This window comes from Ictalurus furcatus, chromosome 13, assembly GCF_023375685.1.
Source record: "Ictalurus furcatus strain D&B chromosome 13, Billie_1.0, whole genome shotgun sequence".
In the NCBI taxonomy this organism is placed as follows: Eukaryota; Metazoa; Chordata; class Actinopteri; order Siluriformes; family Ictaluridae; genus Ictalurus; species Ictalurus furcatus.
The window spans coordinates 2,111,726-2,124,276 of NC_071267.1; the positions used below are offsets into that span (position 1 = coordinate 2,111,726).

At 40.2% G+C, this 12,551-nt stretch overlaps 1 protein-coding gene across 1 annotated transcript; it reads right to left on the reverse strand.

Moving 5' to 3' along the window:
* Positions 1-1,875: 1,875 nt before the first annotated feature.
* On the reverse strand, positions 1,876-11,325 carry pgap3 (post-GPI attachment to proteins phospholipase 3). The gene is made up of 8 exons (XM_053640591.1): positions 10,640-11,325; positions 8,588-8,685; positions 7,091-7,243; positions 6,463-6,525; positions 5,890-5,951; positions 5,526-5,662; positions 4,981-5,185; positions 1,876-4,736 (listed from the first exon to the last, which is right to left on the reverse strand). Exons 1-8 carry the CDS (start codon positions 10,836-10,838, stop codon positions 4,673-4,675), a joined length of 981 nt encoding a protein of 326 aa, XP_053496566.1. The 5' UTR covers positions 10,839-11,325; the 3' UTR covers positions 1,876-4,672.
* Between the last annotated feature and the right edge of the window lie 1,226 nt (positions 11,326-12,551).

The following is a 12,551-nucleotide window of genomic DNA, read 5'->3' on the forward strand; positions in this document are numbered from 1 at the left end:
AGCTCATGGCACCTACTGTACACTATAGAATGCACTTGATATAGAGTCATTTGGTATTCAGTGCACTATAGTTAGCTCACTACACTATATATTTAGGGTTAGGGGTTAGGGTTATGCATTTGATATATGTATTTGATATAGAGTCATTTGGTATTCAGTGCACTATAGTTAACTCATTACGCCATGTGTCATGGCACCTATACTATATAGTGAACTATGCATTTGATATAGAGTCATTTGGTATTCAGTGCACTATAGTTAACTCGTTACACCACATATTATGGCATCTACACTCTATAGTGAACTATGCTTTTGATATAGAGTCATTTGGTATTCAGTGCACTATAGTTAACTCATTACGCCATGTGTCATGGCACCTACACTATGTAGTGAACCATATATGCATTTAATATAGACTCATTGGGTATTCAGTGCACTGCACTCTCTAAATAGTGCACTATAATTAGCTGACTACAGCCTGTATCATAACATCTACACTATATAGTGAACTATATATGCATTTGATATAGTCATTTGGTATTCAGTGCACTATAGTTAGCTCACAGCACCTACACTATATAATGCACTATATATGCATTTGATATAGAATCATTCGGTGTCCAGTGCACTACATTCTCTATATATTGCTCTATATTAAGCTCATGGCATCTACACTATAGAGTGCATTTTTAGCTCATTACACCATGTATTATGGCACCTACACTATATAGTGAACCATATATGCATTTAATATAGACTCATTGGGTATTCAGTGCACTGCACTCTCTATATAGTGCACTAAAGTTAGCTCACTACATCATTTATCATGGCACCTACACTATATAGTGCACTGTATATGCATGTGATATGGAGTCATTTGGTAGTCAGTGCACTGCACTCTCTATTATGGCACCAACATTGTACAGTGCACTATATATGCGATTGATACAGAGCCTCTTGGTATTCCACTCACTACTCCTTAATCCCTACATCATTACATAGGATAGGAAGCAATAGCTCCTAGGCCCTATGCAGTGCCCTGTGTGTCTAAACAGCAAGGCATTTGGGACATGAGGTCACTCCGTACTGGCTAGATGAGTCTATTGTGATTGTGCACTCACCTAATTAAGTGCTTAATTAAGTATTACTCACGCACAGAAGCAGATTGTTTTCAGGCTTGTTTATGACAGTTCGGGGACGGGTTTGACTTCTTCAGTGTGCTCACACACTCAAACACAAACACACACACACACACACACACACACTACATTCCAGCAGTTTACAATGGCATGCTCTGCCACGCACTGATCACAAGCCTGATTGTGTCTCAGCACTCGGGTAAAGAATACACTCCTTTCACAAGACTCTCCAACCTCCTCCCACTCTGTGTGTGTGTGTGTGTGTGTGTGTGTGTGTGTCCTACCCCAGCCTCATTTTTGCCTAGAATGGGTCCCTCTATTGGATGAGCTGCTAAAATCAGTTTCATTACCAACATGACACTACATATTATAAACACTATGTAGGGAATAAATGAAAAGCCTCTAGCCATATCTAGTGCACTAGAAGTTTGGTAATGTGGGATTCAGCCCCCTGCTCCCTACATAGTGCACTACTGCAGAAGGAAGGAGTAAAACGACAACAAGTGTTAATACAGAACCACTTTATTTCTTTCTTAAAGCTTCTTTGCACACACCAGTGAAGGGAGAAAGAAAGAAAGAAAAAAGAGAGCGTGATGGACGTGCACATGGCAAAAAAAAAAAACAACAACATGGTGCCTTCAAGCTTCCTTATCGGCTGGTGGACCTGTTGGGACACTCGAGTCATAACTCCGCATTTTAACATTTTAGCATTGAACCCCTTTTTTCTACTGGGGGGGGGGGGGGGGACGACACTCCCATTGCTGCCAATGTATACTGTAGATAAAATTCTAGATAATCTTCTGGACTGATCAACAAACATCAAGTTAAATTGAAACGCATCTAAATTTAGCTCAATTTCTTTAGACGGGTCTATAAAAACTTGCCAGGCCGGTCTAAATTTGAATCTAGCTAGCTGGAGCTACAATAAAATACAATGTCCTTGTATCTGTTCCTGATCAATTAGTAGCTATTAATCAATTTTGTGAGTAGACTAAAAGGGGTAATATCTACTTCAGTGCGATCTATTGGGCTGGTTAGTGACACTTATTTGTGTAACCAAGAGCAATATCAAAATTATTGGGGAAAATAACTAAATAAATAAACGTATCATGGCTTTAATTGACCAAATGTTGAACAGTGATTATTTTAACCTTCATTTTTATCCATAAGCCATTTATTGCAGCTTGGTATTAATGGGATGATTGACAAGCAAGGTGGAAAAAAATAATAAATTATCAAACTATTTTTATGTCCGAGTGCACGAGAACAACAACAATTTTTAACAACCATTTCACTTTTCAACTTCGTGTGGAAAAATCCGAATCAAACGTACATGAGGTTTAATCCCGTTAATCCAAACAACATCGATGATTAGCCAAGACAGGTCCGGGGGGGGGGGGGGGGGGTGAGGTGTGTGAAGATTTCTTCTACGTAGCTATGTTGTCTAGACTCGGAATAAAATCGAACTCTAGCTACATTGTCGGGCCGATAAAAGGTCAGGGAAAATCTACGTGAACCTCGATCGATGTAGAAAACCTACTCACGGGTTCGAGGCTGGCTCGATTCGTTTAGACTGATCTAGAAAATCCAGAAAGGTTTTCTGGACCGGTCTAGAAAAAGCCACGTACACTAACGTAATTAGCGGAAGTCGAGTCAAATTCAACCAAAAACGTTCAACGCCTCAGTTCTTCAACCTCACCGTGAGGCTCAAACTGGAACGATGTTCATGGAAGACGCCATTTTATACGTCCATGTCGCCCTCTAGTCCCGCCTCCCATTGAACGCAATTGTTCATTTACAACAACAACAAAAAAAACGACACTGCGTAGCGTAACGATGTAGTTTGAAGCAAGCACGTTATTTGAGAAAAGATTTCTTAACACTTCTTGGCTGATCGACATCATTTGGTGCAAAAAAAAAACAAACAAAAAAACGTTTTGTGTGTGTGTGTAAAAGATTTGGTTGTGTTTTCATTGGAATCAAAACCCGGTCGACTCCTCTCAGTGTTTCAGCGTTCTCATGGTGACTGTTATGAACACACTCTGAGCACTCCAAAATATCTAAGGCTATATTTACCCGCCAGCTGAACATGCTCTCTCTCTCTCTCTCTCACACACACACACACACACACACACACACACACACACACACACACACACACACATACACATCCACAAAAGTGCACAAGTGGCAATTTGGAACAAAGACACGCTGACATCGGTGTTAATTCTCCAGGGAGCAAATAAGCACTCACATCGTTCAATGGAAACAGTGGAGTTTCAGTGAAGACACGAGACAGCAATTGTATGTTGGACAAGATGGGATAAGGCATAAGTGGAACACACACACACACACACACACACACACGGTTTCAAACTCTAAAAGGCATTCCAGGTGAAAATCTCGCTTCGAATTCCTTCATGAAGGGAAAACAATAATACAAATCAACACAACAATACAAAAGAAGCAAATACAGCAGCAGTGAAAAGAAGCAAACATTACAGCTGCTCCAACATATCGTCTGCGAGTCGTATCACGATATTATCGCCATCCCCCACCCCCTTTTTTTTACCTTTCAATACGTCTAAATTCGTTTTTGTGGGGTTTTTTTTGCTTCAACTAGCACCAAGGAGAAAGAAAAAAAAACCCCAAAAAAACATTACAGCACCATTGCACTAAAATATACTTCAAAACAGTGCGTTATTGATGTTAACGTGGTATTTTGACACGATTTATTTAGAAATGTTGGTGCATCTCGCTGGTGTTTTTGGACTCGCTGGTGCGATAGTTGATGGGCGCTGGTTTTACACCGTGAGGCAATTTAAACTTACGATAATTCTAATAATTACGTACAATAATTACGATAATTAAATTTTTGTTTGCATTTATCCATTTTTTTTTTAAATCTTCAAAATGTTGCAAGGTTTTATTGGGTTTTTTTTTTTTTTTGCAAAAACACAAGTGCACAGAATTGTTTCTTTCGTGGTCATGTTTGTCGGTAAACGAGACCTTTTAGCGAACACCAAATGCGTCTTGGACCCAAATCCGTGGAAAAATCTATGATAATTTTGGAAAAAATAAAAATAAAATTGCAAGCTCCTCCGAATATCGCAGTGTTTGCTTGAGTTTGCGTTCATTTCCGCGACCGCAAAAAAAAAACCCTGGAGTGTGTTGTTTAAAAGCGTAGGTGGTGTTTCACCAGGTCAGTTCAATAGTTTCTCAAACAATCCAGCCACCCCCTAACCCTTAAACAAACCATGTCAATACAGTTTGGCGAAATATCCAACTCTAAGCTCTTCTACTCAAGGCAAAGCTCAGTAAAGGCAAAAAAAAAGGCATGGTGATAAATGTAAAATAATAATAATAATAAATCAAACAAGCATGAGCAAAGCAACCAAAAGAAACTCTCTTCACAGCCGTCTGTAGCAGAGTGGTTAAAAAGTGTAAACTCAATTCGTAAACTCGAAATTCACAGACTCGTCCTGACTGGAGTGATGGGAGAGGAAGGGGCGGGGCTCCGAGACAGGCTCCTCCTATTCCAGCTTGACTCCTGCCTTCTCCGTGTTGAGGAGGTGGAGGCTGTCGTCTATGAGGAAACTGAAAAACGGAATCGTTCGTAAGAATAAATTCTAAAGTACTAAGAATTCATCCCCGTTTGGATTTCATTGAGCTGTTTCTATAGAAACGATAACGTATTGGAACAAGTGCATTAATCGACATCCTCTGATGAATCAGAATCCAGATATAAAAATTTATATTCAAGTGCATTGTAACAATCGCGAGCCTAATATTTGTGCAGCGACAGCGTCAGAGGAGAAGACGCTGTGTTGACGTTGTGTACCTGTAGAAGAGGAAGTGGACGGGGACAGTGCCCAGGTGCCAGGCGGCGTGAGCGTCCAGCACCCAGAAGAGCGGCGGGAAGTCGAGGAGCTCGAGCAGCGCCAGGCCATGAAGCAGCACCACCACCACGCCGCACTTCCACCAGTACAGCAATGTCCTCCGATTCTGCCAGCACCAACCGAGCCACCATAGCAGGTTTATCATGCCTGAAACCGGGTCATCCGTTTATAGGTCACGTTTATGCAGAAATATAGACAATTCTAAAATGGATCACAAACTTTCAAGCGCCACTGTGCATAAATATGGAAATTTAGACACTCCCGTGTCCGACTGCCAAAAGACCTCGTCCGTTACCTCCTATGGAAGTAGCTAATCGATAACTAGCTTAGCAGGCGGGTTCTGAAGATAGATACTATTCTTAGATGCTATTTCATCCCTGGTTGGTTTGAAAGCTGGGACGCAATCACATCACAGTTTAAACATCAACACGTGTGACTGCAAGGTTTCTAATAAGAAATAAACACAGAGTGAAAAGTCTTTACCGACCTATAGTTGCGTTGGCGGCCATGTTGTAGCCGTAGTCGAAGCTAACAAAGGTGAGATAGGAGACGTGAGAGGTGAAGGCCAGGATGAGCAAAACTCCAACGATGCTGGACACACCGGGCCGCCGCAAACCCAGCGTCCTAAACACCACACGGCATCATTTCGTTTAAAACACAGAACCTAAATCTGTGTTCCTAAATCAGAACCTAAGTCTAAATCTACAAAAACGCTAAGCTAAATCATACATGGCTAACTTTTTTTTTTTTTACAGGCTACGTATGTGGGCTAGCTGTCCCAACTTTACAACATCTGCTAAGATGCTAAGACAAACATGTTTGGTTAAATACATCGTTTCATAAATACTTACCTGACGCAGCACAGGTAGATGGAGTAGAGGATCACCGCCGATGCACAAAAATAGTCCATCTTCTAGAGCGACCAAGAAAAAAAAATAAAAGCTGTTATTTTGCATCACATCAAAAATATTTACCAAAAAAATGTTCACGAGTTACACTCCCTTACAGACTTTCTTAACATTTATTCAGCTTAGTAGTAGAACTAGCTATCTACATGCGTCAGCTTGCTAACGTTAGCTAGCTATACGGTTACCTCAGCACAGGTGATATTGAAAGGTAAATTCTTTTCTTACTGTGTGGTGAAAAACAGTAGCCAGGCTTGCTAACAAGATATCTTACGCAATGTACTGTGTTGCGTAATCAGAAATTAGTCGCTAGCTTAGTTGGTTAGTTTCACGTTTGAAACTCCTCATCGCCAGTGTGTTCGTTTTTACGATGATTCTTCCTGTATTGTTCGTACTATATTGCAATTCCTTACAAAATAGGCGGGATTCCTGTATTATTCACGAGTGGGCGGAGACTGACTGGAAGCAGCTGCACTCCTATGAAAGACATATTTGTTAAACTTGACTTGACTCGAGTACCTCGGTTAGATAAGTGTCTCTGGTGTGAAATACTGTGGACCAGAACCAGGCGTTCAGCGACACCTGCAGGGAAAAAAAGAAAAGAAAAGAGGAATATTCACGTTAAGTCAACAGGAAGTGAAGTGATGGCTGGCGTTAAGTTTAGTGGGCGGGGCAAGAAAAAGTCGGGCAGACTTTATAAGACGTTCCTGTTGACTAAAGTGTGGTAAAAGTAATCTACATCCGATTAGCTATAAAAGGTGTGCTTTTGTGTACGTCCTGTAGCTATATATTTAGTACGTGTTACAAGTGAAACCATGGTAACCCGGGAAAAAACTAAGATAAGTGACGCGAGGTGATAAGTTAAAGTTAAGTCTTCAACTAATTACGTTACATTGTACATTAACATACGCTATGTAGCAAGCGAAAAAACACCCCAGGGTTGTGTATAGTGGGCGTGGCCTGTTTTTTAAGTTGTGATAACAATACAGTAAGTAGCCAAAATGTATTATATATTTGTGTTCCCTTGGGTTACATACTATGTAAAGCAACCGTGGGTGTAAAAAAACAACAACAACTTGCTTTATAAAGTGAACCTGTAAATAAATAAACAAACATATTCATCGTCACAAACACAAAGGGTTCTCACCAGCGAGAAGGCGGTGACGGTGTGGTACATGGGGCACTGGCGTGGGACGGTGCTGCGGTAGCGCAGCAGCATCAGTAAACACGCCAGACCGTTGAGCAGCGACGCCAGAGCTGACGCCGGCTCCTCAAAACATAGGAAGCGCACGAACGGCCACTGGACACACACACACACACACACACACACACACACACACACACACACACACGTCCTTTACATTTACTTATTCAGCTAATAAAACATTACAAACGTTACACAGAATAATACGCCTTTTTCACAAAACAAACATTCTTACAAGGCGTAAACTTTAAAAAAACATTTTTTTTTTTATTCAAAAAAAATTCTAGTAAATGATAAATCAAATTTCAGTCGCGTGTCATTTTTATCACCATCTTCCATATTTAAGCATTACTTCCTTAGTAATGTAGACCTTCACGTTTCTATATCGAATAATATACTGGCAAAAATATACATATATTAAGCGCCAACACGTTTACCTTCATCAACAAATCCACATTCTGTAAATATGCAAATTACAGACCCCGCCCCCAACACCAGAAAGGTCAGTATATTATTGGCTCTTGTCATTTATGACTTAGTAACAGTTCTCGGATAATGTTACTGAGTTTTAATAATAAAATGAATGGTTTTTTTTGTTTTGTTTTTTTTTGGGGGGGGCGGGGGGCTTAAATTACATTAACTACTAATTTCTTCGGCCAAGTTATTCATTTCTACCACCTGCATATAAGCTTTGTTTTTCCTCTCGTCTGCGTTTCCCTGTATTGAGTTTATTGCTGTTTCCAAGTATTCCTAGTTCATAGTATGGTGTATTTTTGGCTTTCTGAATTTTGAGTAATACTTCCAGCAAATGCCTCAGGGTTAATTTAATGCAAATGTCACCTCACCATGCGGGGTAACAAACAAACAAAAAAAACCCACTTTAAACTGCCCACTTGGGTCAATATTTGCCTGTTCTGACTGAACATTTAATGAAATAGTATCATTTACACACACACACACACACACACACACACTAAACTGTTTCACCAGAGCCACATTCCATTAATGAATGTCCTGAAGGCTGGAGTTGTGTTGGAAAGGGTCAGATTTCAGTACTCTACTGCTTAACTAGGTTTCCTCAGTAACGTTCATCAAACTACAACGGAATTTAAACTTATTTCTGTATTAATTTAAGTATTTTATGTTACAACGTTGTTGAATTCTGGACTCTAATTGGTCAGACGGTTTATAATAATGTGCTTGTTCTAATACGTTGTTGTTTCTGTGAAGTGATGCTTATGTAACATTTATGGAAGGAGTCTCCAGTGTCAGTGCTTTGTAACAGTCAGAGGTTGAAAGCTGTAACTTTAGTTTTCCGAAACATCTTCAGGAATTCAGGCTTTATCGTGTCTGAGGAACATGACAAGCTGTGATTTATTTATTTATTCTTGTCTTATTAACTTCAAGGCAGTAAAATTATGTCTGGTGCTGTTTCGATACCTTGCCGTGGAACTGAGGCACTCGATAGCCCTCGGCCTGGTAAAGTCCAACCGTGGTCCACATGCACTGGTAACGACAATCATCCCGACACGTCCAACCTGAAGTGAGAATCACACACTGAAGTCTTATAAACACCAGACATGACGACACCAAAAGTGAGGAAATATTTACAAAGTTCATCAGGACAGGGATCCATTTGGGACCATCAAGACAATGGCGCTCAAGCGGGTGGTCACAAATTGGGCCACGACCATTAACACGAGAGTGTGCTGAATAGTGCTGTGGTTTTGTAGCTGCCGTTTGACATCTTAAATGGTTGATGATCAGTTCCCAGAAAAGAAAACACCCCCCCCCCCCATTATGAAGTTGGTGGGAAATACATTTATTACACTGTTATAGCTCTTAAGACGTTCATTTAAAAACAAAAAAAAACTAACATCAGTACAGTTTCCCAAGCGACATTTTTTTCTTTCAGGAAAAGCAGGAAACTCAACATTATGACGCTTCCGTTCTTTTCTTATTCCCCTCATCTTACTTATGCTAAATCCAAGCCGTGCCATCGCTTTGCTCTTAACAAATCCTCGCTTTTCATAGTCGCTTAAAACAATTCTGTATTTTCTGTGAAACGTGTGCTGTAGAAAGTTTTAGAAACCTACTGTATAATAACTGGTAACATTTAAATGGCGTGGTGATATTAAACACAATTAAACTTTAGCTAAAAATCGAGTGGTTTAGCTTCTTAACTCGCCGTGCATGTTTCCCAGTTAACGTTTAATATCTTGCTAAACCAATTTTGATCGATTTTCTGATAAAGTGACAGACGTGTTGTGTCAAAGCATGCCAAGAACTAGGCTGGCATCGTGGATTTCTTGACGTTGATCATTTCCACGAGGTATTCTTTTCCACAGAGAAGCATAAATAGTCATAAAAAGCCTTATAACTCTTCAAGACATATTTACTCATACCAATTTTAACTGATTATTACAAGCAGTGTGAATGAAATTCATCGTGTCAACAAGTTTGGGGGATAAAAAGCTAGCTAAGCAGCAGTTTTTGCGGCTAAAAATTTAATAGAAGACATAACCACACAACTTGCTGGGTTATGACCGACAGATTTGTTTGAAGTAACTGGTTTTCTGTCAAAGTTTTTTTAACAAACCAAACTAAAAAGATGTGCCCCAATAATTACTCGATTTCCACAGAAACCCAGATTGCTTTGGTGAGCAGTGTATGCTACAACATGTAATTCTGTGTTATACAGAGTCTTTTATTAGTAAACCAACACATCTGAGGTAAACGTTGACGCTCTTGACGGATAATGTATGGTTTCCATTGTCACTCTGCCTTCACATTTCTACATACAGGACTTTGTACTAGCTAGCTAAATTGTTGGCCTCAGTCAGTAGCTAATAGTGTAGGCTATACTTGGTGTCTGTGTGTCTACAGTAAGTTGCCTAGCAACAGTGCTCTCATCACTTTAGCCACTAGAACTAGTGTATTGTGTTTGTTCACTCTCAAATGTTAAAGGAACCTGTCAACCTAATAATTCAAAACTTTATGTGAAATGTAGTCAGTTCAGTTGGACGAGCTCTTGATTCTGTGACGTGGGGAACTGTTTTCATGCCTTTTCCTTTTGAAAACTTGGAAGGAACTTTTTTTTTTGGGGGGGGGGGCAAATTGGTCAAAAACAACAACGTGCATATATAATATTTAACTATCTAACTCTAGATACAATTTCATTAAATTATTTCTAATATAATTTCGTATGTTTGTTTTGATAAATCGGCACCGGATTGGCGAACAGCTCTGTTCGCTGTCCAATTAGCGCCGGGGACTGCGCACGAGCGGGGACTGCTGGCCAATCCTAGCGCAGAAGGCGGGACCGGACTTCCGTTTCTCAGACGAATATGGGTAGCAAAACAAAAAAATAAATACATTTTTTTAAGCAAATCCAGTATCGTTGACGTGATCATTTACTTTATTTTTTTATGATGTAATGTAGTGTAGAAGACTGGTACAGTTTGAACTTGTCAGCTGTGAGACGGAACTTACCCGTGAGCGCCATGTAAGGCGGCTGAGCGGACTGGAAGCCGCGCAGCTTGGCGCCCGTGCAGTTGGTGCGCGCGCACTGCTTCACGCAGTCCCGGTACACGGGCTCCTTATCGCCCTGAGAGCCGTGCACGCGACCCGGTGAGCACAGGAGCAGCGCGGTGAAAAGCGCGAGACCTAATGACGTGCAGCAAGCCATCATGGTGTCCACACGGTGTATATATAAATATATGTTTAAAAAAAAAACAAAAAAACCTACAAGCACCGAGAGAGCGATCCGTCCCTGTCACGTCATGTGAGCTGAGATGAACGTTAACCAGCGGTGGTTACGGCGACATGGCAGCTCGCGCTCTGTTATGTTATAAACACCTGGGCGTTTTATTTGAGCGTGCACACGCGCAGGTGAATCTGCTGGAAAGTATGCGGAAACGCGGTGCGCGCGGAGAGCTAGCTGCAGAACAGCTCGGACAGAAACCCGGAAGTAAATCTCTCTCACTCTCGCGCTTTGTGGAAATTTGTACTTTTCCACCCCAAAGTGGAAAGTACCCAAGTGAACCCCTAAACTTCTTCTGTATAAACAAAGCATTCGCTCATTCACATGTTCATAGCCTGTTTAGGCAAATGTACCGTCATAGAATTTGTAATGGTTATAATGGAAATCGTACTGGTTTTAATGGAAACTGTAACTGTCCCCGTGGGCTCTCTACTGGAAATCTGTTGCTTTCTATTGGTGGCATGTTATGTCAAGTGGATACCATTAAGAACCAGTGATGGTTTTAATGGTTAGCTGATGGCTTGTAATGATATTTGTAGTGGAAACCATTAGAATTTCTTTGATGGTTCCTGTTGTTGTTCTTGTTTTCAGCAGGGAAATCAGTCATCATTGATACTAATCGTTCATTAAAAATCTTTACAACAAGATATCGTTCTTATTTTTCCATAACAGGGTGGTGTAATGAAGTGGAGTTACTGTTACTGTTACCTCCACAAAGTGTTTTATTCCTCTTACACTACAGCAAAGTTCTATTTAAGTGATGATGTGATTGAACAGGGTTTGCAGTAATTAGGTCTGGTTGCGTCTAGTCCAGCTGAACCCCATTATCAATGCAGTTTCATAGATTTGTGGGCATTAGCAGCTATGGGGGCAAATACATTTTCACACAGGCCCAGTTGGTATTGGATGACTATTTTGCTTCAGTAAATAACATTATCATTTAAAAACTGTATTTTGTGTTTACTCAGATCGCCTTTGTTTTATCTTAGATTTCATTTTAATTTCTGAAGCCATTTAGTATGAGATATACACAAAAACAGAAGAAGTCAGGATGAGGGCAAATATAGCCATGTTATTATAATCCAGATGATCAGTTAATATTAATATATTCCTCAGCAGCAGATCAGATCATCAGACATGTTTCAGCCTTTGTTTCAGCCTAGTTTCTAAGAAAACTCTGAGGGAGAAAATCCTGCAGAACTAGTTTCTCCTGAAATGCCACCTGAGATGGTGCTGAAGGGACCACATTAAAAATATTTTTTATGAACATGTGTTATATGGTTGGTTCGTATCATTCAACAATCCGTTATTTAAAATTTAATCATATTTTTTGGCGGATTTAATAACTAAAAATAATAATAAATAAAATCTAAACATTAACTAGTAATAGACTTTTTGATTCCATACAGCGTTTTGCGGCATTGACGATTATGGCTACATCGCCCCCTACTGGTCAATGTGCATAATGGCTCTTTTCAGTGAGTCCGATGAATCGGCTCATCACACCATCATAAGAGCCGACTCTTTCCCAGACGTCTCATTGCTAGGATTTTTCCCCTCAAGTTGTCAGCCATCCATCGCTTGAACTTTTCAATGAATTGTTTTGTGTAGGTATATAACTGTTCAGTACATTACACCGAC